Source organism: Balaenoptera physalus, assembly GCF_965194825.1.
Source record: "Balaenoptera physalus genome assembly, chromosome: 6".
NCBI classification, from domain to species: Eukaryota; Metazoa; Chordata; class Mammalia; order Artiodactyla; family Balaenopteridae; genus Balaenoptera; species Balaenoptera physalus.
In genome coordinates, this window is record NC_138885.1 from 21,005,369 (window position 1) to 21,030,920 (window position 25,552).

The 25,552-nt window shown below is 38.6% G+C and overlaps 2 protein-coding genes across 16 annotated transcripts in view; one reads left to right on the plus strand and one right to left on the minus strand.

Annotated features, from left to right (window-relative positions):
• Positions 1-12,341, plus strand: part of RAB3GAP1 (RAB3 GTPase activating protein catalytic subunit 1) — a 157,592-nt gene extending 145,251 nt beyond the window's left edge. Inside the window, exons 24-25 of one of the 2 annotated variants that reach the window (XM_082465821.1) lie at positions 7,991-8,270; positions 11,939-12,341. In XM_082465821.1, coding sequence (XP_082321947.1) covers positions 7,991-8,239 — 249 coding nt within the window. In that variant the 3' untranslated portion in view covers positions 8,240-8,270; positions 11,939-12,341. Of the gene's footprint in view, positions 1-7,990; positions 9,352-11,938 lie in introns of those variants that run through there. The other variant, XM_082465820.1, reaches the window with a different exon arrangement.
• A 1,513-nt stretch (positions 12,342-13,854) lies between these two features.
• Positions 13,855-25,552, minus strand: part of ZRANB3 (zinc finger RANBP2-type containing 3) — a gene marked incomplete at its 3' end in the record, with an annotated part of 251,504 nt that continues 239,806 nt past the window's right edge. For 10 of the 14 annotated variants that reach the window (XM_082465816.1, XM_082465812.1, XM_082465813.1 and 7 more), the window contains 3 exons: positions 20,616-20,726; positions 19,154-19,556; positions 14,087-16,152 (listed from right to left, as the gene is read on the minus strand). In XM_082465816.1, coding sequence (XP_082321942.1) covers positions 15,886-16,152; positions 19,154-19,556; positions 20,616-20,726 — 781 coding nt within the window. Of the gene's footprint in view, positions 13,954-14,086; positions 16,153-19,153; positions 19,557-20,615; positions 20,727-25,552 lie in introns of those variants that run through there. The other 4 variants (XM_082465817.1, XM_082465809.1, XM_082465818.1 and 1 more) reach the window with 3 other exon arrangements.

Here is a 25,552-nt window from a genome sequence, read left to right on the forward strand (position 1 = left end):
AACCTAAGTGTCCATCATCGGATGAATGGATAAAGAAGATGTGGCAAATATATACAATGGAATATTACTCAGCCATAAAAAGAAGTGAAATGGAGGTATTTGTAGTGAGGTGGATGGAGTTAGAGTCTGTCATACAGAGTGAAGTAAATCAGAAAGAGAAAAACAAATACAGTATGCTAACACATATGTATGGAATCTAAGGAAAAAAAAAAAAGGTCATGAAGAACCTAGTGGCGAGATGGGAATAAAGACACAGACCTACTAGAGAATGGACTTGAGGATATGGGGAGGGGGAGGGGTAAGATGTGACAGGGTGAGAGAGTGGCATGGATATATATACACTACCAAATGTAAAATAGATAGCTAGAGGGAAGCAGCTGCATAGCACAGGGAGATCAGCTCGGTGCTTTGTGACCACCTAGAGGGGTGGGATAGGGAGGGTGGGAGGGAGGGAGATGCAAGAGGGAAGAGATATGGGAACATATGTATATGTATAACTGATTCACTTTGTTATAAAGCAGAAACTAACACAACACTGTAAAGCAATTATACTCCAATAAAGATGTTTATAAAAAAAAAAAGTATAGTTAATTTCCAATGTTGTGTTAGTTTCAAATGTACAGCAGAGTGACTCAGTTATATATATACATATATTAATAAGTTATATATATATATATATAAATACATATATTCTTTTCCAGATTCTTTTCCATTATAGGTTATTATAAGATATTGAGTATAGTTCCCTGTGCTATACAGTAAGTCCTTGTTGTTTATCCATTTTATATATAGTAGTGTGTATTTGTTAATCCCGATCTCCTAATTTACCTCCCCCCATTCCCCACTATACCCTTTGGTAACCATAAGTTTGTTTTCTATGTTTGTGAGTCTATTTCTGTTTTATAAATAAGTTCATTTATACCATTTTTTAAAGATTCCACAAATAAGTGATATCATATGATGTTTGTCTTTGACTTACTTCACTTAACATGATAATCTCTATGTCCATCCATGTTGCTGCAGATGGCATTATTTTTTATGGCTGAGTAATATTCCATTGAATACAAACACACACACACACACACACACACACACACACACATATGCACATATACACACACTGAGTCTTCTTTCTCCATTCATCTGTTGATGGACATTTAGGTTGCTTCCATGTCTTGGACATCGGAAATAGTGCTGCTGTGAACACTGGGGTATATCTATGTTTTCAAATTACAGTTTTTGTCTTCTCCAGATATATGCCCAGGAGTGGAAATACTGGATCTTATGGTAGCTCTATTTTTAGTTTTTTCAGGAAACTTCATATGGTTTTTTAAAGGGGTTGTACCAATTTACATTACCACTAACAGTATAGGAGGGTCCCTTTTCTCCCCACCCTCTCCACCCTCTCCACATTTATTATTTGTAAACTTTTTTTTTTTAATCAGTCATCAATTTTATACACATCACTGTATACATGTCAATCCCAATCGCCCAATTCAGCACACCACCATCCCCACCCCACCGCAGTTTTCCCCCCTTGGTGTCCATACGTTTGTTCTCTACATCTGTGTCTCAACTTCTGCCCTGCAAACAGGTTCATCTGTACCATTTTGCTAGGTTCCACATACATGCGTTAATATACGATATTTGTTTTTCTCTTTCTGACTTACTTCACTCTGTATGACAGTCTATAGATCCATCCACGTCTCAACAAATGACTCAATTTCGTTCCTTTTTATGGCTGAGTAATATTCCATTGTATATATGTACCACAACTTCTTTATCCATTCGTCTGTTGATGGGCATTTAGGTTGCTTCCATGACCTGGCTATTGTAAATAGTGCTGCAGTGAACATTGGGGTGCATGTGTCTTTTTGAATTATGGTTTTCTCTGGGTATGTGCCCAGTACTGGGATTGCTGGGTCATATGGTAATTCTATTTTTAGTTTTTTAAGGAACCTCCATACTGTTCTCCATAGTGGCTGTATCAATTTACATTCCCACCAACAGTGCAAGAGGGTGCCCTTTTCTCCACACCCTCTCCAGCATTTGTTGTTTGTAGATTTTCTGATGATGCCCATTCTAACTGGTGTGAGGTGATACCTCATTGTAGTTTTGATTTGCATTTCTCTAATAATTAGTGATGTTGAGCATCTTTTCATGTGTTTCTTGGCCATTTGTATGTCTTCTTTGGAGAAATGTCTATGTAGGTCTTCTGCCCATTTTTGGATTGGGTTGTTTGTTTCTTTAATATTGAGCAGCATGAGCTGTTTATATATTTTGGAGATAAATCCTTTGTCCGTTGATTCGTTTGCAAATATTTTCTCCCATTCTGAGGGTTGTCTTTTCGTCTTGTTTATGGTTTCCTTTGCTGTGCAAAAGCTTTGAAGTTTCATTAGGTCCCATTTGTTTATTTTTGTTTTTATTTCCATTACTCTAGGAGGTGGATCAAAAAAGATCTTGCTGTGATTTATGTCAAAGAGTGTTCTTCCTATGTTTTCCTCTAAGAGTTTTATAGTGTACAGTCTTACATTTAGGTCTCAAATCCATTTTGAGTTTATTTTTGTGTATGGTGTTAGGGAGTGTTCTAATTTCATTCTTTTACATGTAGCTGTCCAGTTTTCCCAGCACCACTTACTGAAGAGACGGTCTTTTCTCCATTGTATATCTTTGCCTCCTTTGTCATAGATTAGTTGACCATAGGTGCGTGGGTTTATCTCTGGGCTTTCTATCTTGTTTCATTGATCTATGCTTCTGTTTTTGTGCCAGTACCATATTGTCTTGATTACTGTAGCTTTGTAGTATAGTCTGAAGTCAGGGAGTCTGATTCCTCCAGCTCCATTTTCTTCCCTCAAGACTGCTTTGGCTATTCGGGGTCTTTTGTGTCTCCATACAAATTTTAAGATGATTTGTTCCAGTTCTGTAAAAAATGCCATTGGTAATTTGATAGGGATTGCATTGAATCTGTAGATTGCTTTGGGTAGTATAGTCATTTTCACAATATTGATTCTTCCAATCCAAGAACATGGTATATCTCTCCATCTGTTGGTATCATCTTTAATTTCTTTCATCAGTGTCTTATAGTTTTCTGCATACAGGTCTTTTGTCTCCCTAGGTAGGTTTATCCCTAGGTATTTTATTCTTTTTGTTGCAATGGTAAATGGGAGTGTTTCCATAATTTCTCTTTCAGATTTTTCATCATTAGTGTATAGGAATGCAAGAGATTTCTGTGCATTAATTTTGTATCCTGCAACTTTACCAAATTCATTGATTAGCTCTAGTAGTTTTCTAGTGGCAGTTTTAGGATTCTCTATGTATAGTATCATGTCATCTGCAAACAGTCACAGTTTTACTTATTCTTTTCCACTTTGTATTCCTTTTATTTCTTTTTCTTCTCTGATTGCCGTGGCTAGGACTTCCAAAACTATGTTGAATAACAGTGGTGAGAGGGGACATCCTTGTCTCGTTCCTGATCTTAGAGAAAATGCTTTCAGTTTTTCACCATTGAGAATGATGTTTGCTGTGGGTTTGTCGTATATGGACTTTATTATGTTGAGGTAGGTTCCCTCTATGCCCGACTCTCTGGAGAGTTTTTATCATAAATGGGTGTTGAATTTTCTCAAAAGCTTTTTCTGCATCTGTTGAGATGATCATATGGTTTTTATTCTTCAATTTGTTAATATGGTGTATCACATTGATTGATTTCCGTATATTGAAGAATCCTTGCATCCCTGGGATAAATCCCACTTGATCGTGATGTATGATCCTTTGAATGTGTTGTTGGATTCTGTTTGCTAGTATTTTGTTGAGGATTTTTGCATCTATATTCACCAGTGATATTGGTCCGTAATTTTCTTTTTTTGTAGTATCTTTGTCTGGTTTTGGTATCAGGGTGATGGTGGCCTCAGAGAATGAGTTTGGGAGTGTTCCTTCCTCTGCAATTTTTTGGAAGAGTTTGAGAAGGACGGGTGTTAGCTCTTCTCTAAATGTTTGATAGAATTCACCCGTGAAGCCATCTGGTCCTGGACTTCTGTTTGTTGGAAGATTTTTAATCACAGTTTCAATTTCATTACTTGTGATTGGTCTGTTCATATTTTCTGTTTCTTCCTGGTTCAGTCTTGGAAGGTTATACCTTTCTAAGAATTTGTCCATTTCTTCCAGGTTGTCCATATTATTGGCATAGAGTTGCTTGTAGTAGCGTCTTAGGAGGCTTTGTAGTTTTGCGGTGTCTGTTGTAACTTCTCCTTTTTCATTTCTAATTTTATTGATTTGAGTCCTCTCCCTCTTTTCCTTGATGAGTCTGGCTAATGGCTTATCAATTTTGTTTAACTTCTCAAAGAACCAGCTTTTAGTTTTATTGATCTTTGCTATTGTTTCCTTTGTTTCTATTTCATTTATCTCTGCTCTGATCTTTATGATTTCTTTCCTTCTGCTAACTTTGGGTTTTGTTTGTTCTTCTTCCTCTAGTTCCTTTAGGTGTAAGGTTAGATTGTTTACTTGAGATTTTTCTTGTTCCTTGAGGTAGGCTTGTATAGCTATAAACTTCCCTCTTAGAACTGCTTTTGCTGCATCCCATAGGTTTTGATCGTCGTGTTTTTATTGTCATTTGTCTCTAGGTATTTTTTGATTTCCTCTTTGATTTCTTCAGTGATCTCTTGGTTATTTAGTAACGTATTGGTTAGCCTCCACGTGTTTGTGTTTTTTATGTTTTTTTCCCTGTAATTCATTTCTAATCTCATAGCGTTGTGGTCAGAAAAGATGCTTGATATGATTTCAATTTTCTTAAATGTACTGAGGCTTGATTTGTGACCCAAGATGTGATCTATCCTGGAGAATGTTCTGTGCGCACTTGAGAAGAAAGTGTAATCTGCTGTTTTTGGATGGAATGTCCTATAAATATCAATTAAATCTATCTGGTCTATTGTGTCATTTAAAACTTTTGTTTCCTTATTTATTTTCATTTTGGATGATCTGTCCATTGGTGTAAGTGAGGTGTTAAAGTCCCCCACTATTATTATGTTACTGTCGATTTCCTCTTTTATAGCTGTTAGCAGTTGCCTTATGTATTGAGGTGCTCCTATGTTGGGTGCATATATATTTATAATTGTTATATCTTCTTCTTGGATTGATCCCTGGATCATTATGTAGTGTCCTTCCTTGTCTCTTGTAACATTCTTTATTTGAAAGTCTATTTTATCTGATATGAGTATAGCTACTCCAGCTTTCTTTTGATTTCCATTTGCATGGAATATCTTTTTCCATCCCCTCACTTTCAGTCTGTATGTGTCCCTAGGTCTGAAGTGGGTCTCTTGTAGACAGCATATAGATGGGTCTTGTTTTTGTATCCATTCAGCAAGCCTGTGTCTTTTGGCTGGAGCATTTAATCCATTCACGTTTAAGGTAATTATCAATATGTATGTTTCTATGACCATTTTCTTAATTGTTTTGGGTTTGTTTTTGTAGGTCCTTTTCTTCTCTTGTGTTTCCCACTTAGAGAAGTTCCTTTAGCATTTGTTGTAGAGCTGGTTTGGTGGTGCTGAATTCTCTTAGCTTTTGCTTGTCTGTAAAGCTTTTGATTTCTCTGTCAAATCTGAATGAGATCCTTGCTGGGTAGAGTAATCTTGGTTGTAGGTTCTTCCCTTTCATCACTTTAAGTATATCATGCCACTCCCTTCTGGCTTGTAGAGTTTCTGCTGAGAAATCAGCTGTTAACCTTATGGGAGTTCCCTTGTATGTTATTTGTTGTTTTTCCCTTGCTGCTTTCAATAATTTTTCTTTGTCTTTAATTTTTGCCACTTTGATTACTGTGTCTTAGCATGTTTCTCCTTGGGTTTATCCTGTATGGGACTCTCTGCGCTTCCTGGACTTGGGTGGCTATTTCCTTTCCCATGTTAGGGAAGTTTTCGACTATAATCTCTTCAAATATTTTCTCTGGTTCTTTCTCTCTCTCTTCTACTTCTGGGACCCCTATAATGCGAATGTTGTGTTTAATGTTGTCCCAGAGGTCTCTTAGGCTGTCTTCATTTCTTTTCATTCTTTTTGCTTTAGTCTGTTCCGCAGCAGTGAATTCCACCATTCTGTCTTCCAGGTCACTTATCCGTTCTTCTGCCTCAGTTATTCTGCTATTGATTCCTTCCAGTGTAGTTTTCATTTCAGTTATTGTATTGTTCATCTCTGTTCTTTAATTCATCTAGGTCTTTGTTAAACACTTCTTGCATCTTCTCGATCTTTGTCTCCATTCTTATTCCGAGGTCCTGGATCATCTTCACTATCATTATTCTGAATTCTTTTTCTGGAAGGTTTCCTATCTCCACTTCATTTAGTTGTTTTTCTATGGTTTTATCTTGTTCCTTCATCTCGTATCTAGCCCTCTGCATTTTCATCTTGTCTATCTTTCTGTGAATGTGGTTTTTCTTCCACAGGCTGCAGGATTGTAGTTTTTCTTGCTTCTGCTGTCTGCCCTCTGGTGGTTGAGGCTATCTAAGAGGCTTGATGGGTGGCTCTGGTGGTGGGTAGAGCTGAGTGTTGCTGTGGTGGTCAGAGCTCAGTAAAAGTTTAATCCACTTGACTGTTGATGGGTGGGCATGGGTTCCCTCCCTGTTGGTTGTTTTGCCTGAGGCAACCCAACACTGGAGCCTACCTGGGCTCTTTGGTGGGGCTAATGACAGACTCTGGGAGGGCTCACGCCAAGGAGTACTTCCCAGAACTTCTGCTGCCAGTGTCCTTGTCCCCACGGTGAAACAGAGCCACCCCCTGCCTCTGCAGGAGACGTTCCAACACTAGCAGGTAGGTCTGGTTCAGTCTCCCCCAGGGTCACTGCTCCTTCCCCTGGGTCCTGATGCACACACTATTTTGTGTGCGCCCTCCAAGAGTGGGGTCTCTGTTTCCCCCAGTCCTGTCAAAGTTTGATTCTCTACGAATTCCTCCTCCTGTTGCCGGACCCCCAGGTTTGGAAGCCTGACGTGGGGCTCAGAACCTTCACTCCAGTGGGTGGACTTCTGTGGTATAAGTGTTTGCCAGTCTGTGAGTCACCCATCCACCAGTTATGGGATTTGATTTTACTCTGATTGCGCCCCTCCTACCGTCTCATTGTGGCTTCTCCTTTGTCTTTGGATGTGGGGTATGTTTTTTGGTGACTTCCAGTGTCTTCCTGTCGATGATTGTTCAGCAGCTAGTTGTGATTCTGGTGTTCTCACAAGAGGGAGTGAGAGCACGTCCTTCTACTCTGCCATCTTGGTTCCTCCTCCTGTAAACTTTTTGATGATGGCCATTCTGACCAGTATGAGGTTGGTAAAAGGCAATATGATGATCTCAAGAATAAAATTAATAAACAGAAGGAGTACTTTACCAAATAAATCAAAAATTTTAAAAGAAGAACTAAGCAGAAATTCTGGAATTAAAGAACTTGGTAAGTGAGAAGAAGAATGCATTAGAAATAGAGCAGATCAGATGGAAGAGAGAATCAGTGAGCTGGAAAATAGAAAACTAGAAATGAATCAGGAGAGAGAAATCACTTTTTTAAATGTGAAAAAATCCTACGAGAGCTATCAGACTCCATTAGAAAAGACAACAAAAGAATAAGGATATTCCAGAAGGATAAGAGAAGGGGAAGAGGGTGACAGTTTATTTAAGGAAATAAGAGCTGAGAACGTCCCAAACCTGGGAAAAGGAACTGGATATAGAAGTCTAGAAAACTAATAGCTACCTGCAACTAAGGCTGGAAGCACACACACACACACACACACACACACACACACACACAAATGCTGGTGGTAAAAAAAAGGTGGTGGTGGAAGAGTGGCAGGAGGTGTGTACTTCGCACTTGCAGCTTTGGGTGTGCCTACGGCCCAGTAGGGGGATCCTCGAGTGCGAGGGTTGTAGAGGATTGTGGGTGGTTCTCTTGCCAGAATCCTGGGGTAGACAGCAATAGACACTTTTCTGCAATTCTCTTTGTCTACTAACTACCTCCTTTTCCTTTCTCTCCTCCCAGTCACTGAGGCCTCTCCTCAGAGAGCAGCAGATCCCTCTAGCTGCAGGTGTGCAACAGGACAGATACCATTCACTGCTTCCATTCTTCACTCACTCTGCCAAAGAGGTTGTGCCACCCACCCCTGGACCTGCTGCTGCCTTCTGTGCTGCTGCTGCCTTCTGTGCTGCTGCTGGCTACACTGCAACTCCTCTTGCTCCACAGCTTCCTGCATGGTACAGTCCACCCACTTTTGGGTTCACAGATGGATGATCTCTTGGGTTTCCTGGTATGATGTGCAGAGGTACTCTTTTTTGGTTAGTTATAGATGTCTGATTAATTATAAATCAAAGGGGAGCGAATGCTGACATCACTCTCAGTAATAACTTTAAATATAAGTGGATCAAACTCTTCAATCAAAAGATAGTGTCAGAAACAAACAAACAAACAAAATAATCCAACTAGATACTGTACTTTAGATCCAAAGACAGAAACAGGTTAAAAGTGAAAGGACCAAAAAAAAAAAAAAAAGTGAAAGGACAGAAAAGGATATTCTGTGCAAACAGTAACCAAAGACAGCTATAATAATATCAGACAAAATAGAATTATTTAAATCAAAAAAGGTTACAAAAGACAATGAAGGATATTATATATTAATAAAAGATTCAATAGAACAAGAAAGTAAAACAATTATAAACATCATTAATGTATCTAATAACAGGACATCAAAATACATAAAGCAAAAAAATGACAGAAGAAACAGACAGTTTTAAAATAATAGTTGGAAAATTCAATATCTCGTTCTCTAGAATGGATAGAAAAAATAGGTAGAAGATAAGTACAAAAATAGAGGACTTATGATGGACTTCCCTCGTGGTGCAGTGGTTAAGAATCTGCCTGCCAGTGCAGGGGACATGGGTTCGATCCCTGGTCTGGGAAGATCCCACATGCTGCGGAACAACTAAGCCTGCATGCCACAACTACCGAGCCTGCACTCTAGAGCCCATGCACCACAACTACTGAGCCCATGCACCACAACTACTGAAGCCTGCGTGCCCTAGAGCCTGTGCGCTGCAACTACTGAGCCCATATGCCTCAACTACTGAAGCCCACGCGCCCTAGAGCTTGTGTGCCACAACTACTGAGTCCACATGCCTCAACTACTGAAGCCCGTGCACTCTAGGGCCTGCATGCTGTAACTACTGAGCCCACATGCTGCAACTACTGAAGCCCATGCAGCTAGAGCCTGTGCTTCACGATAAGAGAAGCCACTGCAGTGAGAAGCCTGTGCACGACAATGAAGAGTAGCCCCTGCTCGCCGCAACTAGAGAAAGCCCGCGTGCAGCAACAAAGACCCAATGCAGCCAAAAAAAAAAAAAGACAAAGACTTGTTTTCTTTGTCAGGAGAAAGAAAACAATACAGTAAACCAACTAGATCTAACGTAAATATACAGAACATTTTACCTAAAAATAACAGAATATGCATACTTCTCAGGTGCACACGGGACATTCTCCAGGATCATATATATACTAGGCTATAAATCAAGTCTTAATAGATTTTTTTAAAAATTTATTTATTTTCAATATCCGCAAATCAATCAGTGTGATACACCACATTAACAAACTGAACAATAAAAACCATATGATCATCTCAATAGATGCAGAAAAAACTTTTGACAAAATTCAGTGGAACTGGATAGGAAGCTCAGAAATAAACCCAGACACCTATGGTCAATGAGTCTGTGACAAAGGAGGTAAGAATATACAATGGAGAAAAGACAGTCTCTTCAATAAGTGGTGATGGGAAAACTGGGCAGCTACATGTAAAAGAATGAAGTTAGGATACTCCCTAACAAACACCATACACAAAAATAAACTCCAAATGGCTTAAAGACTTAAATGTAAGACCAGACACTATAAAACTTTTAGAGGAAAACATAGGAAAAACACTCTTTGACATAAACCACAACAAGATCTTTTTTGACCCACCTCCTAGAGTAACAGAAATTAAAACAAAAATAAACAAATGGGACTTAATTAAACTTAAAAGCTTTTGCACAGCAAAGGAAACCATAAACAAAACAAAAAGACAACCCACAAAATGGGAGAAAATATTTGCAAACAAAGCAAACTACAAAGGGATTAATCTCCAAAATACACAAACAGCTCAAATAGCTCAATATTGAAAACAAAAACAAACAAAAAAAAAACCCAATCCAAAAATGGGCAGAAGACCTAAATACACATTTCTCCAAAGAAGATATACAGATTGCCAACAAACACATGAAAGGATGCTCAACGTCACTAATCATTAGAGAAATGCAAATCAAAACTACAATGAGGTATCACCTCACACCAGTCAGAATGGCCATCATCAAAAGGTCTACAAACAATAAATGCTGGAGAGTATGTGGAGAAAAGGAAACCCTCTTGCACTGTTGGTGGGAATGTAAATTGGTGCAGCCACTATGGAGAACAGTATGGAGGTTCCTTAAGAAACTAAAAATAGAATTACCATATGACCCAGCAATCCCACTACTGGCATATATCTGGAGAAAACCATAATTAGAAAAGATACATGCACCCCAGTGTCTACTGCAGCACTATTTCCAATAGCCAAGACATGGAAACAAATTAAATGTCCACTGACAGAGAAATGGATAAAGAAGTGTGGTACATATATACAATGGAATATTACTCAGCCACAAAAAGGAACAAAATAATGCCATTTGCAACAACATGGATGGACCTAGAGATTATCATACTAAAGTAAGTCAGACAAAGACAAATATCATATGATATCACTCATATGTGGAATCTAATTTAAAAAATGATACAAATGAACTTATTTACAAAACAGACTTACAGATATTGAAAACAAATTTATGGTTACCAAAGGGGAAATGTGGTGGGGAGGGATAAATCAGGAGCTTGGGATTAACATACACACACTACTTAGTCTACGTAAGATAGATAACCAACAAGGATCTAGTGTACGGCACAGGGAATTCTACTCAATATTCTGTGAGCAACCTGTATAAGCAAAGAATCTGAAAAAGAATGAATATACGTATATGTATAACTGAATCCCTTTGCTGTACATCTGAAACTAACACAAAATTGTAAATCAACTATAATTCAATAAAATTAAAAAAAAATAAACCCATGAACCTATGGTCAATCCATGACAAACAAGACAAGAATATACAATGGAGGACAGTCTTTTCAATAAGTGGTGCTGGGAAAACTGGACAGCAACATGTAAAAGAATGAAATTAGAACATTCTCTAACACCACACACAAAAATAAACTCAAAATGGATCAAAGACCTACATGTAAGGCCGGACACTATAAAACTCTTAGAGGAAAACATAGGCAGACCACTTTTTTACATAAATCGCAGCAATATCTTTTTTGATCCACTTCCTAGAGTAATAAAAATAAACAAATAGGACCTAATTAAACTTAAAATCTTTTGCAAAGCAAAGGAAACCATAAATACAAAGACAAGACAACCCTCAGAATGGGAGAAAATATTTGCAAATGAAACAACCAATAAGGGATTAATCTCCAAAATATACAAACAGCTTATGCAGTTCAATATCTAAAAAACAAACAAACCAATCCAAAAAATGGGCAGAAGAATGATACCTCCACATTTGTTCTTTCTCAAGATTGATTTGGCTATTTGGGGTCATTTATGGTTCCACACAAATTTTACGATTTTTTTCTACTTGAAAATGCCATTGGAATTTTGATAGGGATTGCATTGAATCTGTAGATTACTTCGGGTGGTATGGATATTTTAACAATATTTATTTGTCTGATCCATGAATATGGAATTTTTTCCATTTGTTTGTGTCTTCTTCAGTTGTTTCTTTCTCCAAAGACTTGTAGTTTCAGTGTACAAATCTTTCACCTTCTTGGTTAAATACATTCCTAACTACTTTAATTTTTTTAATGCTCTTACAGCATTTTTAACTGATTGGAATTTTGAAATCTGGCAAAGAGAGAAACCATCTTCATGGGTCATTCCATCTCAAACCATCATACAGTTCCTACATCTAAGAATTTTCTCCCTAGAATTACCACTTTAGTTTCATCTAAAGAGCAAGCTCCACTCAAATCTGACCTACTTAGACCAAAGCCTCACTTGCAGACACCTCATGCTGGAGGAAAAGCAGTGTGCTGGCTTCTCAGCTCTCATCTGTGAGGAATCCTAGGTTACCCTGGCAATGAGGCAGAAAACTGCAAAAAGCCTGACCAGCAAAGCAGAAAGGAGGCCAAAGAAAGACCAGCTAATTTATAAAATGAACGATACTATTTGATCTCATACAATGAAATACTGTAAACTTAATAAAATCTCCGTAAGGTTCATGATTGTATAATATTTATAAAAATAAGTTCTCTGTTGTAAAATACTAGCTACTAATTAAAACTAAAGAGTGCTCAAACTAATGTGGTTTACATCCAAACAGTATTTACAAACAGGCCTTTTGTGAATGTAGTTCTTCCTTGGCCCTGTATTTTGTGGAGTTCTGACTCTGCTCTCATGATTCTGACATACTGCAGGATTATGCCTTGGTTTTCTTTTACCATCACTCTTTTATTTTTACCCTTGCACTTTTTTAACATATATCTCCATCTGATCATGTTTCAGTATAAAGTGTTTTATCATCATCATTCCTTTTAAAAGAGGTTCCAGGAATACACTTTTAATAAAACAGGATTTTAAGAACAAAAAATGGTAACCAGGAGACAAAGGGTGCTTTGACAGTATGCCTAGATTTATGCATTAAAACAAACTAATTAAAAAATGAAGTTTAAGTGGCATTTTATGTTTTCAGTTTTTAAACATTTTTAACAATTACTTTAGCCAGAACCCCTGAATTGTCCACAAACACCATGGGTCCAATTCGCTTATTTTCAAAAGCATCTTTTCAATAGACAATTGGCTAAGAAATAAAACAAAGAAGACAACATTCAAAATGTGTACCCCAATCCCATTTTGGCGGCATTTAGTGAACAAGAGTCTCTCTTGCATACTAAGCAGGCAGGTCACAATTGGCCCAGAAGTCCTAAATAATGATGATTTGCCTCCAAAATTTCCCTTATGGTTTTACAATGTTCCATTTAGACACACAGCAGCCCAGAACCAATACTAATCCAGCAGCATTTTTCAAGTAATTGAGAGTATATTTTTCAAAAACAATCTATGCATAATACTGTGATTAAGGTACAGTCAAAGGAATTGAAAGCTTAACAAAACCTTACCGAAACATAATTGAGAGTCTGCACGAAATCAAGAAGATCATAGAAATATTTAGTATTGTATCTCATTTTCTGTTAAGAACTTTCAAAAGCTATTGAACACAAAAAGCTTTAAACATGAAAAGGGAAGTTGAAGTCTTGATTTCTGTTCTGAAAATTTTCATTCCTAAAATATTACACTAGGGCTTCCCTGGTGGCGCAGTGGTTAAGAATCTGCCTGCCAACGCAGGGGACACGGGTTCGAGCCCTGGTCTGGGAAGATCCCACATGCCGCGGAGCAACTAAACCCGTATGCCACAACTACTGAGCCTGTGCTCTAGAGCCTGTGAGCCACAACTACTGAGCCTGCGAGCCACAACTACAGAAGCCCACGTGACTAGAGCCTGTGCTCTGCAACAAGAGAAGCCACCGCAATGAGAAGCCTGCGCACCGCAACAAAGAGCAGCCCCCACTCGCCACAACTAGAGAAAGCCTGCTTGCATAAACAAAGACCCAACGCAGTCAAAAAAATAAGATAAAATTTATAAAAAAAAAAATATTACACTAACATGAAAAATAATTTATGTTGAATTTTCTGCATACAAACCATACATCTTCTATTCAAAAATGTTTATACTTCATTTCTTTACTAAATATCGTGTGATGTCTGATCCATGCTTTGATGCTAGAGATTGTCTTCTCACCTGACTTCTTTCTTTGGCTTGTCTTGCAGTTCTCTAAAAGTTTAAAAAAAAAAAAAATGCATGTGTACACATGTTAGAAAAAAAGTACTGGCTATAGAAACTCAAAAACTCTTTGTATTCTGTTAGTGTTAAAAAAAATCTACATTATCACCACACTTATTTACCAGTGCTTTGCCATTAGGGGGTTACTAAGCCACAAGCAGAGGACTGCAGTAGCTCTGAGGTCGTAGGTTCACTTAGGACCAGATGCTGAGGAGAAAACGCACAGCTTTGGGGGCTGTCTTGCTACCCAGTGAGATGGTAAATACCTCATTTGGGGACTAGGGGAGGCAGTGATTCCCCTCACCCACATGGCAATTTCCCAGAATGCAGTGTGTGCAGGGCCCACTCCTGTTCTCTGGGCTCTGAAGCCTTTCCCAACCCAATAGCCAAGCCAACGCAAAAAAACAAAACGAGATATAACAGAACTGGATTCTTCTGCTGCTCCCACAAATAAAGTTTTTCATAAGACTCTGAAAAAGTGATTACAGAAGGTGCAGCATTCTCCTTTGCTATATCTTCATTTTCTTATAGGTCTTGAATGTGCTAATAATTTGCACAGCTGAGAAATCAGATGACTTTTTTTCCCAGCTGAAGTCCATGTACGTGTGAAGTGATCCAGGTGGAAGGGGTAAGGAGAGAAAAAAAAAGTTAAAACTAAAAATAAATAAAAAGCCCTGCTTATGAGATGATCCCATTTATGTAAATATTATGTTTGTGAACAAATTGAGGAATCTGAAATATTAAAAGGAGGCTAAGAAAGTGCTCATATGATATGAACACTGGCAAAGGATCTGAACAGTTCTCAAAAGTGTAGGACTTCCCTGGTGGTCCAGTGGTTAAGACTCCATGCTTCCAATGCAGGGTACATGGGTTCGCTCCCTGGTCGGGGAACTAAGATCCCATATAGCGCATGGCACAGCCAAAAAATGAAAGAAAAAAAAAAGGGTGTAAATACAATTGATTAGCAGTTTTACAAACATCAGGGTCTTTTGTAAACACAATAATTCTTCTCTCACCACATCGGCAATAACAAGTGCAGTTAAACGGGCACTCCTGTTCACTGCCGGGGTGGAAGGAGCGTATATGAGCGTAGTCCTTTGGAAAACAGCTTGAAGAAAATTTATCTCCTACAGTCTCAAAAATATCTAAACACTTGACTCAGTGATTTTTACATCTGAGAATCTATCTTAAGGAACAACCTCAAAATGTAAAAAATTGTATACAAAAAAATGCGGTTGGCAGCATTGCGTATATGAACCAAAAAATGTAAACAACTTCAGTGTTCATCAGTATGGGAATGGCTGAATAAACCACAGCAGAAACGTATTCAATAGGACAATATGCAGCCATTTCAGATGATAAACACTGAATGCTTATCATGGGAATGGGAAAATGCTTAAATGTTGCCATAATTTAAAAAAAAAAGTTGGATACAAAGTTGCATATTGAATGTATGCTTCTTTCTAAGATTATATCTCAAGAGGCAGATCCTACGACCTTTTGCTGAACTGCCTGTTAAAAATTCATCCTAGTTGACAGACAATATTATGTCATTCTTTTCCTCTCCTCTTAAGCAATAGGTAATTGCTCCAAGATCTACCAAGGTTAACAGATTTCACATTTAGGTCAGCAATGTAATGTTTGCATGTTGAACTGAGTTGGTCCTAGAGATAATTTATTAATGTTCTCAGGTATTTCAGGACATATTTAGCTGCAGATGCAAACATATGTCACTGTTCCCATTTACTAAACTTCTAGTTTGAGGATCTGGATCTTTTCAAGACTATGCAATATGTAAGTTGTATTCATTTTCTTCTAGGTGGTGGTGAAAATTTCCTGGTCCTAGAATGAATAGAAAGGGAAGCAGTTTCTTTTTCATCTGTGACTGAGAACTTGCATAGGCCCCAAGAGAAAACTCAAGTGTTAAGTGATGAAAAGAATAAAATACATCTCGGATCCCAGACCAGGGATATAGATGCACGCACGTAACCTTCCACACCTGTACGCACAATTTTCAACTTGATATCTCAAGATGGAGTCAAACGTGTCTGCACTGACCTCTCTGTGACAGACTGTGCAGAGGGTCTGCAGGTTGCCCAGGGAGCACTGTCCTCCTCCGCCAGACACTGGCTTGATGTGGTCCACCTGCCAGAAGTGCCCTTCCCCTGGGTTTCTTATCATTTCATTAAGCTGCAATAAGAACACAGGATCAGCAATTTTCAACATATACCGTGGGAACTGTTGGGTCTGCATTGTGCAATCATGTTCACACAGCAGAATCACAGGGAAAAATACATTAGGATGGTTTTTTATAGCTTTTATTGTGAGTAGGAAAAACCCTCTAGGTTAGCAATTTGAAAGCAATAAAAAATATGTTTCTGAAAAAGGCTGTTTCCCACCCCCCCTTACCTAACCCATTCTGAAAAAATTACAAGCAAGTATAAAATACCAAGCCTTCTGACAGATTGGGAAAAATCAATTGCTTCTGCACCTTTGAGCTAGTTTATATAGTCACTAAAACAAAACTGAGAAAAAAGAACAGATTAGAAATGAAAAACTTCTGAATATTACTGACTCAGACAGTCTTTTAATTGTTGACCTAAATGCATTTGTTACTATACCAATGACAGTTTAATATTAATAGTGATCACCCAGAACTTTTATGCTATTACCTGGGAACCTCCTAAGTTACACAGACTGGAATCAAATTTCTAGAACAACTGTCTGTAGCTTGCATATTTGGAATAAACAAAGATGTTCATTTAAAGGAGCCACTATTTAGGCCAGTCCGTATATGCATACTTCATATTTAACGAATAATAACCTATACATCCAAATGGGATGTATTTTAGCATTTTATCTGAGGTAGTAAAACCAGCTCACAACATAGCAGCGTAGAGTTGTTTAAATATCACAAAGACGAGTGTGAAGACAATATTATAATATCTTCCTTGTTCCTTGGTCTTGAACAAGGAAGATGCTATAATCAACTTCAAGGCTGCTGGCCATGGGAATCTGAGACATAGCTCTAAAGTGCTTTAGGAAAGTTGTCAGGCCCATGGATGGCTCAGGGACCTTAACAGCAGTGTCTGGCCCAAGAGCAGCCCCAGGAAGCAGCAAATTGGAGCAGTAACCTTTGTCCACCTTAACTCTGTTACAGATGGACTGACTTTCTCTTCTATGCTGAACTTCCCAACTTCTGTTAGAAGATATATAATGATTTTTATTTTTGAGGTTGACATTGTCAGAGGAGACTTCATATGGCAGTCTTGTGCATCAAGCAAATGGCATATTCTTAGGGAAAAAAATCCATTTTGGTTCTGTCTTTTGTAACCGATTCTTCTGTGCCAAGCAGTCTCCATTCTGACAGATTCTGTAATCCAGAAGGTGCTTCTTTATTCTTCCCAGTAATTCGGAATCACTTGGGGCCAGTCTTCAACATCCTAAACTCACCTCCAGGAAAGAATCACTCCCTCTCCCACTGGTCATTCCATCTGGGCCCTGTGGTGCTCCTTATTCTCTCAACGCTTCTCTTTTAGATGTATACTGTGTTACTTCTGCATTCTTGGACAGACTGCTTTCAAGATGTTCTTGAGTCATTCCATTGTGTGTCTTCCGGAAGCCTCCACATGGAGGCAGCAGCCAGTAACTGGAGTCTGGCTGACATCTCCGGGATGGGTGTGACATGTCCCTCACCAGCAACTGGAGTGAGTCTGGCTGACATCTCCGGGATGGGTGTGACATGTCCCTCACCAGCAACTGGAGTGAGTCTGGCTGACATCTCCGGGATGGGTGTGACATGACCCTCACCAGTTAGACCAAAGGATCTTTCAGGAACTCTGGATAACATTAGGGGAAGAGTGTATTTCCCTAACAAAGTCATGCTAATTAATCTTTGCAGAAATGCTTATTAATTCTGTCATGATTCAGCAATACTAGGTAAATAAAAATATAAGATTTTACTACCTGGCTGGAACTTATCCAATATTTTAGCAGACGGAGAGTGATTTTTTTCAAAACTAAGCTTACTACAAAATTACACATTTTGCTCTAGTTTGAAATTTAGTACTTATTAGATCACAACACTGGAAATCCAACTGCGTTTTGGGAGTCAAAGTAAATACTGAGAATAGTGTGCTAAGAATACTATTTTTGTCATGAATTACGTTTTACAATGGGATAAACATAAGTTTTCTTCTCATTGTAATGACTACATTTTGGGGGTTATCTGTTTACCCCTTGTCATTCAATATTAACACCATGAAAAGCAGAACAACCATACCATAAGTGCCTCTCAATGCAATGTACCATCTGTAGAGGTCTCTTCCCAAAATAATCTAGTCAGAATCTAATTAAACCTCTAGATCTTATAACCATTATTCAGGAAATCAGGGGGATAGAGAAACATGTCAGATAACATCATTAGGATACAGGGAGACAAATCCAGCATGTGGGAAATCCTAAAGGCAAATGTAACAATTTATGGTGTAAAAAGGGAAGGGGTGATCTTAGAGATTAAATGGAACGTAAAAGGCGTAATGACCAAATGCAATGTGTGGGTCATATTTTGATCCTAATTTGAAGAAAGCAATGGTAAAAAGACATTTCTGAGACAATATGGGAAACCAAACACGGACTTACTATAATTGCGGAATTATAATTGTGTTGGGTGTGATAATGGATATTGGGATATTTAAAAGAGAGACAGACCTATGATAAACCGTAATGGAAAAGAATATTAAAAAAAGAATGTATATATATGTATAACTGAGTCACTTTGCTGTACAGTAGTAATTAACACATTGTAAATCAACTATACTTCAATTAAAAGAATAAATAAATAAAAAATAAAAGAGAGAAAGAAAAAGTGGGGGGAGGGAGAAAGAAAGTCTTTACCTGTGAGACATATATAATGAAAGTATTTAAGGGTGAAATGAAATGCTGTCTGGAATTTGGTTTAAAATAATTCCAGGAGAGAGAAAGAACTGAGGTGAGGGACAGATGAAGATGAATGGCAAAATGTTGATAACTGTTAAAGTTGGGTGACGGGTATGTGGGTTCATCATTCCCTCTACTTTTGTATATGTATTTGAAAATTCCCATATTAAAAAGTTTAAAAAAAAAGAAAGTGAGTCAGTATTCATCACTCAGTGCAATGCTGCCTTCTATCAGTCACATGATTATAATTTACCTGTTCTAATGGGAGCTTTGAGGTCCAGGTAATATCCAGAAGATTCTTCCTCTGACTTTTAGGGGCATCTCTCAGATGTAAAAAGAGTTCTTGTGCATTCAGATTACATAGCTGACACACGCCATGTTCAATTTCAAATACTTTGGCTCGCAGGTAACTGTTATTAGATCGAATCCAAAACTCCTCCTGACATTTCAGAGAGCAAAACCGTGAATCCCAAGCATTTGCTTTATGCTCTTGCTTACTTTGGCAAGTGGGTTGCTGACAGCGAAGGCAAAGTGGATTTCCTTCATTATCCACAGCTTGCAAATAGCCTTTGGATGTAGAAGGTTTCACAGTAAGATCAGCTTGGGCTGTGCCGGGATTTAGAAATGGGACACAAGCTCCATCTTCAAAAAATTCTCTAGAATGAGAAAAATATTGATTAGGTAACTAATGAAGGCTTACTCTATTCTATGTAATTTTTACTTCATTTAAAGGTCTTCAAAGTTTCTATACTGGTAAACAGTAAACATGGGGCCCACAGATTTTGTGATTCAGTGTGGAAATGAAATAGCTATAGCTGGCACTCTCTAATCCATGGCAAGTAAAAGAAAGAATGTTGTGTTCAAAAAAATAAATTTGCAAACAAATATGCTGCCTCTCTTGGGAACTTAGATGTCTTCAAGTTACACAGACTCTCGAGAAGGAAAATGAGAAGTGAGAAAATGCTTCTTTAGGCTGGGAAAGGACAGGGTGATGGAAAACCTCAGCTAAAGTTAGTGGCTACCCTGCTCTCTAGATGTGTCAGGTCACACACCTCCTTAGGACCGAGAGGCCGTTACCAAGGCTTCTGGGAACACTCTCTTCCGGCCTCTGCTGGCCTTCAGGAAAAAGATCATTCATATCCATTAAGTGACAGAGCCAGGGAGCTAACAGTGCTGATAGGAATTAGAACAGGAGACTTGCTAAATACGCACCTATGGGTAAACTCTGAGTCGACAGAATGAAAATTAGAGATGAAACATGGTAGGACATAAACTCCATTTGTTAGAATAAAAGGAAAAGGTACATTACTCAATTTTGTTGGAAAGTCCTACATGGGAATTACAATAGCTGCTTTGCTCATTTTCCATGGCTGTTTGTTAGAGTGTTAAAAGAAAAACTATTTATGATAGTAAGAACTCAAGGTTGGGGGGCAGAGCCCAGATTTGACCTCAGCTCTCCTAGCATCTAGTGGCCTAGGGCAGGTCACTTGACCCACCTGGTCTCAGGATCCTTCTTTACCTCTAATTTCTAAGATGAGGGCATCAGGAGCCTCACAGGGTTGCTAGGAGGATAGAAGAGCTATTACATTGTAAAAGCTTTTTGTAACCTGTAAAGTGGCCACACAAAGGTAAAGTATTATTACAAAAATGAAAGCATAAATTTAAAGGAATAGTCTTAGTACTACTATGCCTGACAAGTAAAAAAAAACCCTTACTTTGTAGAAGGGCCCCCTGGCCTGGACCCCTTTGTGATCAGACGGACATGGCCCCCATCATTCTTCACCTTGTCCATTGAGGCTACAGCAACATCTTCTTTGGTTATGTATCTATAACAAATACATGTGAAGTAGATTTCCTCTCTCCTATAAGAGTTTCTCTATTTCATGTTCACATTTCTCCGTGTGAAGGCAATAGGAGAAAAAGCAAAATATGAGTCTATTCATTGTGCTAATACTTAAATTAGGGAATGGAATTTTCTCCCTCTACATTGGTCTCCACATGTAGGAAACACATCTCTTTGTTCCAAATTAGTCTTCTCAAGGTTTATTTTCCTAAGAAATTCAAGAGTCATTCAATATCCTTTGGACAAATTTTCACTTAGGGGAAAAAAGGCGTGGGTGTAGGAGTAAGAAATGATCAAATACATGCACCACTGACAGCTGTAAGTAAACTGCTTGCCAAGCTGTGCAGAAAATCTCTAACTGCATTTTTACCTCCCTATTGGTCTGCTCTTCAAGGCTCCTCACATCACCTTAATCAGTTATAATAGTGTATCAGTGTATTCAGATAAAGTGATTCTCTTTTTAGTTAACTAGGTTCAATCACATTGTCTGTAATCTTAAGGTTGTTTCCATTATTATCAGCTCATATAGAGTTTCTGGACTCTTCCACTGAAATAAAGCCACTCTTGATGTGGGATTCAGAACCTTATTACACAACACGATCAATACCACATAATGGTTTAGGGACTGGCAGGAAAGAGGAAAGTTACTCCAATTAAAGGTGACGGGGGAATTTAAGTAGGTGAAACGCAGTTACCCAATTAATTCCTTCTAATTAGCATGGCCTAGTTTCTCTAGTAGTTTACACCTATTGCAATTTTCTTTAAAAATTACTTTAAACATGCATTTTTTCATATTCTCAAATACTTCTTCATTTGGTAGCTTGACAAAATTAAAGTTAAATCACAACGGAATTGTGCAGTTACAGGTAAAATTTTAGAAATTTGCTTTTATGTTGTTGAAGTAGATTTAGTAATTAATAGATTTCCTCCTTTTTATAAAGTAGTTTATTAATTTTTTGATGAGGTGATACATGCACATATTTCACAATTTTAAAGGCATGCACTGCTTTATATGGTGAACAATGTTTCCCTTCCATTCCCATCCTTTTCTCCCCCCTTCCCCAAACTACCTCTGTTGCCAGTTTTCAATACATCCTTTTAGAAATAGTTCATTTTTTATGTGTATAGGTGTATAACTTTTATTTCTTTGTATTTTTATGGACATACAATTCACATACCATAAAATTTACCATTTTCAAGTTTACAATTCAGTGCATTTTAGTATATTCATAAGGCTGTACAACCTTCACCACTATCTAATTCCAGAACATTTTTATCACCCCAAAAAGAAACCCATAGTCATTAGCAGTCACTCCCCATTATACTTTTTATTTTTAAAAACAAATGGTAGCATAATATACACACTAATCTTCACCTTGCTCTTTTTACCTAAACATACATCTTGGAGATCTTTCCATATTAGCACACATAGAATTGCCCTATTTTTTTAAATGGTTGCATGTTATTTCATCATTTCGACAAACCATATGATGTATCTTACCAGTCTCTGATTAATGTCCATTTAGATTGTTCCAGTCTCTGCTATCACAAACAATGCTGTAATAAATATCCCCATCCCAAATATCCCTGTTTTTTCTACACAAGAAGTATCTGTAGAATAAATTCCCAGAAGTAGAATTGCTGGGTCAAAGATCTTGGGTACTTTAAATTTGGAAAGATTTTGACAAATTGTTCTCCTCTGGTTTTGTACAAATTTATAAATCCACCAGCAATGGAGAGCCCCTGTTTCCTCACACTTTCACTAGCACAGGGCATATCAGTTAAAAACATCTTTGCTAATGGTGATAGGTATCTTGTTATAGCTTTACCTTTGCATTTCTCCTGTTAAGAGGAAGGATGACTATCTTTTCACATGTTGGCATTTCTACTTGTGTGTCTTTCTTAAAGCAAAAAAAAGAATCACAGTGAATTCTTTAAGTATTTTTTAACTTGCCCTTTTAGCTCCTAAATTCCCTCCCCCTTCCTATCTTCAACCATTTCATTCCCTGGACAAAAGCACTTTGCTAAAGTATTCCAGCATATTCTAAAAGAACTCAAAAGCTTCTAGCTTTGATGGGCAATGGGATATTAAGCCTTGCCTCAGGTATTATTCAATGTTTAAAGGCTTAGAAACTTAATTTAGTAACTTTAAAAGATGCTGAGAAATCTGGGACTTCCCTGGTGGTGCAGTGGTTGGGAGTCCACCTGCCAATGCAGGGGACATGGGTTCGAGCCCTGGTCCGGGAAGATCCCACATGCTGTGGAGCAACTAAGCCTGTGCGCCACAACTACTGAGCCTGCGCTCTAGAGCCCATGAGCCACAACTACTGAAGCCCGCGTGCCTAGAGCCCGTGCTCCGCAACAAGAGAAGCCACTGCAGTGAGAAGCCCGTGCACCGCAATGAAGAGTAGCCCCCGCTCACCACAACTAGAGAAAGCCCGTGTGCAGCAACGAAGACCCAACGCAGCCACAAATAAATAAATTAATTTTTAAAAAAAAAGATGCTGAGAAATCTATTCAGAGATTTAAGAACTAAAAATAACCAGAGGTTACTTCCTATGAGAGGTTTAGTACAAATTTTTGGAAACCACAAGAAATGGATCAATCAACCCCAAAGTGGGTTGCTAGCAACTTTTCAAACGTAGCTGCGTTACCAATATTTAATTTTCCATTGAGTTTTGCTAAGAAGTTCATGTAAGCATACCAACTTTCAAAAGGATTATGGTAAATCCGAATTTTGACAAATAGGGAAGGAAGAATGTTGTCTACTCAAGTAATTCCTGGATGGGGGTGGTTGGAGGAGATGGCAAGTTTTGCAATAAAAGAGGAGTGAGTTGGAAGGTGGCCTGAACCAATGAGAAGAGTGCTGGGCTCGGGATTTCCCTGGTGGTGCAGTGGTTAAGACTGCGTTCCCAATGCAGGGGGCCCGGGTTCGATCCCTGGTCAGGGAACTAGATCCCACATGCATGCCACAACTAAGGAGCCCACATGCTGCAACTAAGGAGTCCGTCTGCTGCAACTAAGACCCAGTACAACCAAAAAAAAAAAAAAAGAAAGAACAGTGCTGGGCTCTAGGCTGCTGACCTGCTTTAGAGATCAGCTGTGGCTAGAGGATAAATTTGGCATTCTAAACCCACAGGTTTCCAAGTGAATCAGACCTGCGCTTTGACAAGTGGAAACCCACTAAGGAACCTAAACAATGGCTGGTGATCTTGGCTTCTATTTATATTTAAGAGTGAGATGCTGCTCAAAAGCTGACTACAAACTCTGAGCTTGGACGCAGCCTGCAAATGAGTGGATGCCACTGGAGGGTAATCATGTTGGGAGATCTAGCCACTGCTTTTGGGAGAATTCCTGAAAATTAGTGTACATGTGTCTTTATCCTGAAGCCATTCCATCTTTTCAGAGATGAATCCTCTAATCTCATGCCTAGAAAGTAAAATGTGGCTGTTGGTATGGCAGCTGAGCCAAGAAAGGGACCTGGGGAGTGTAGTTTCCAGTATAAGGCCTCTCCCTTTATCTCCACTGAGGCTGGTGTTTCCAAGACTGGTGCCTCTCTGGTTCAGTTTCTCTATAGAGGACAGTGGGAAGGCAAGGCATCCAATGTCTAACTGCTCCTCATAAAGACTTCCAATCAATGCTGTTGTGTAGCCCCGTGTTTCATACCTGCTTTCAGAGAGACACAGTTACTCCAGTTTACTGAGACTTACTGGGGTTCTACAGCCAGAATCAGCATGCTTCCTCAAAGCACCCCCCTCTGCAGGTGCACATGTTTCATTTTCATGGCTCTGCTAAGTCCATGTCCCTGGAGCCCCCTCTCTCCACCTCTCTTTCATCAGTGACCAAGGTCTCTAGATCTACCTCTATAACACCTCTCTTTACTCTCTTTCCTCCATTCCCATTTCTAATGCCTCAATAAAAGCCCTCATCTTTTTTTTCCAGGTCTACTGTAATAGTCTCTTAACTTCTGTGGTAAGCAGAATTTTAAAGATAGCTCCCTAGGAGTCCTGTCTCCTGGTATTCAATTGAACACTTATCTAGGTAATGTTGTAAAGGGATGCTGCAGATGTAATTAAGGTTACTAATCAGCTGACCTTAAGAGAGGGAGCAATTCAAAGCATGAGAAGGATTTGGCACACCACTTCTGATCCTGAGATGTAGGGGCCCATGTGCTAGAACTAAAAAGAAGCCTCTAGAAGCTGAGAGTGGCTCCCAGTCTACAGTCAGCAAGGAAACCTAAGTCCTACAACCACAATGAACTGAATTCTGTTAACAACCTGAATGCGTGTGGAAATGGATTCTTCCCAGACTATCAGTAAGAGCCCAGCCATCTTTTTTTCAGCCTTATAAAATCCAGAGCAGAGATACAAGTAGAGCCAACTCAGACTTCTGACTTAAAAGCTGTGAGATAATAAATTTCTGTTGTTTTGAGCTGCTAAGTTTGTGGTACTTTGTCACGGCAGCCATAGGAAGCTAATGCCACTTGTCTCCCTTCGAGTCTTGCCCTTTCAATCTCATCTTCCAACTGCTGCCAGAGTGAGCTCTTAAAAATACAAATCTGATTATTTACTCCGCTGCTTGTTAACATAGTTTTACCATTAATATACCACCTACATATATTTTTATAAATAACACTGTGTGTCTGACTTGGTTTTGTATTGATTTTATGACTTTTGCTTTTACACCTGACCAGCCGTCTTTCTTAGGTGGTGCTTCCATGTCTGCTGGAGAAGAAACAATGGGACATGCTGTAAATTCAGTTAGGAAGGGAATTATGATCATGTAAATAGAAGACCAATACTTCAACTA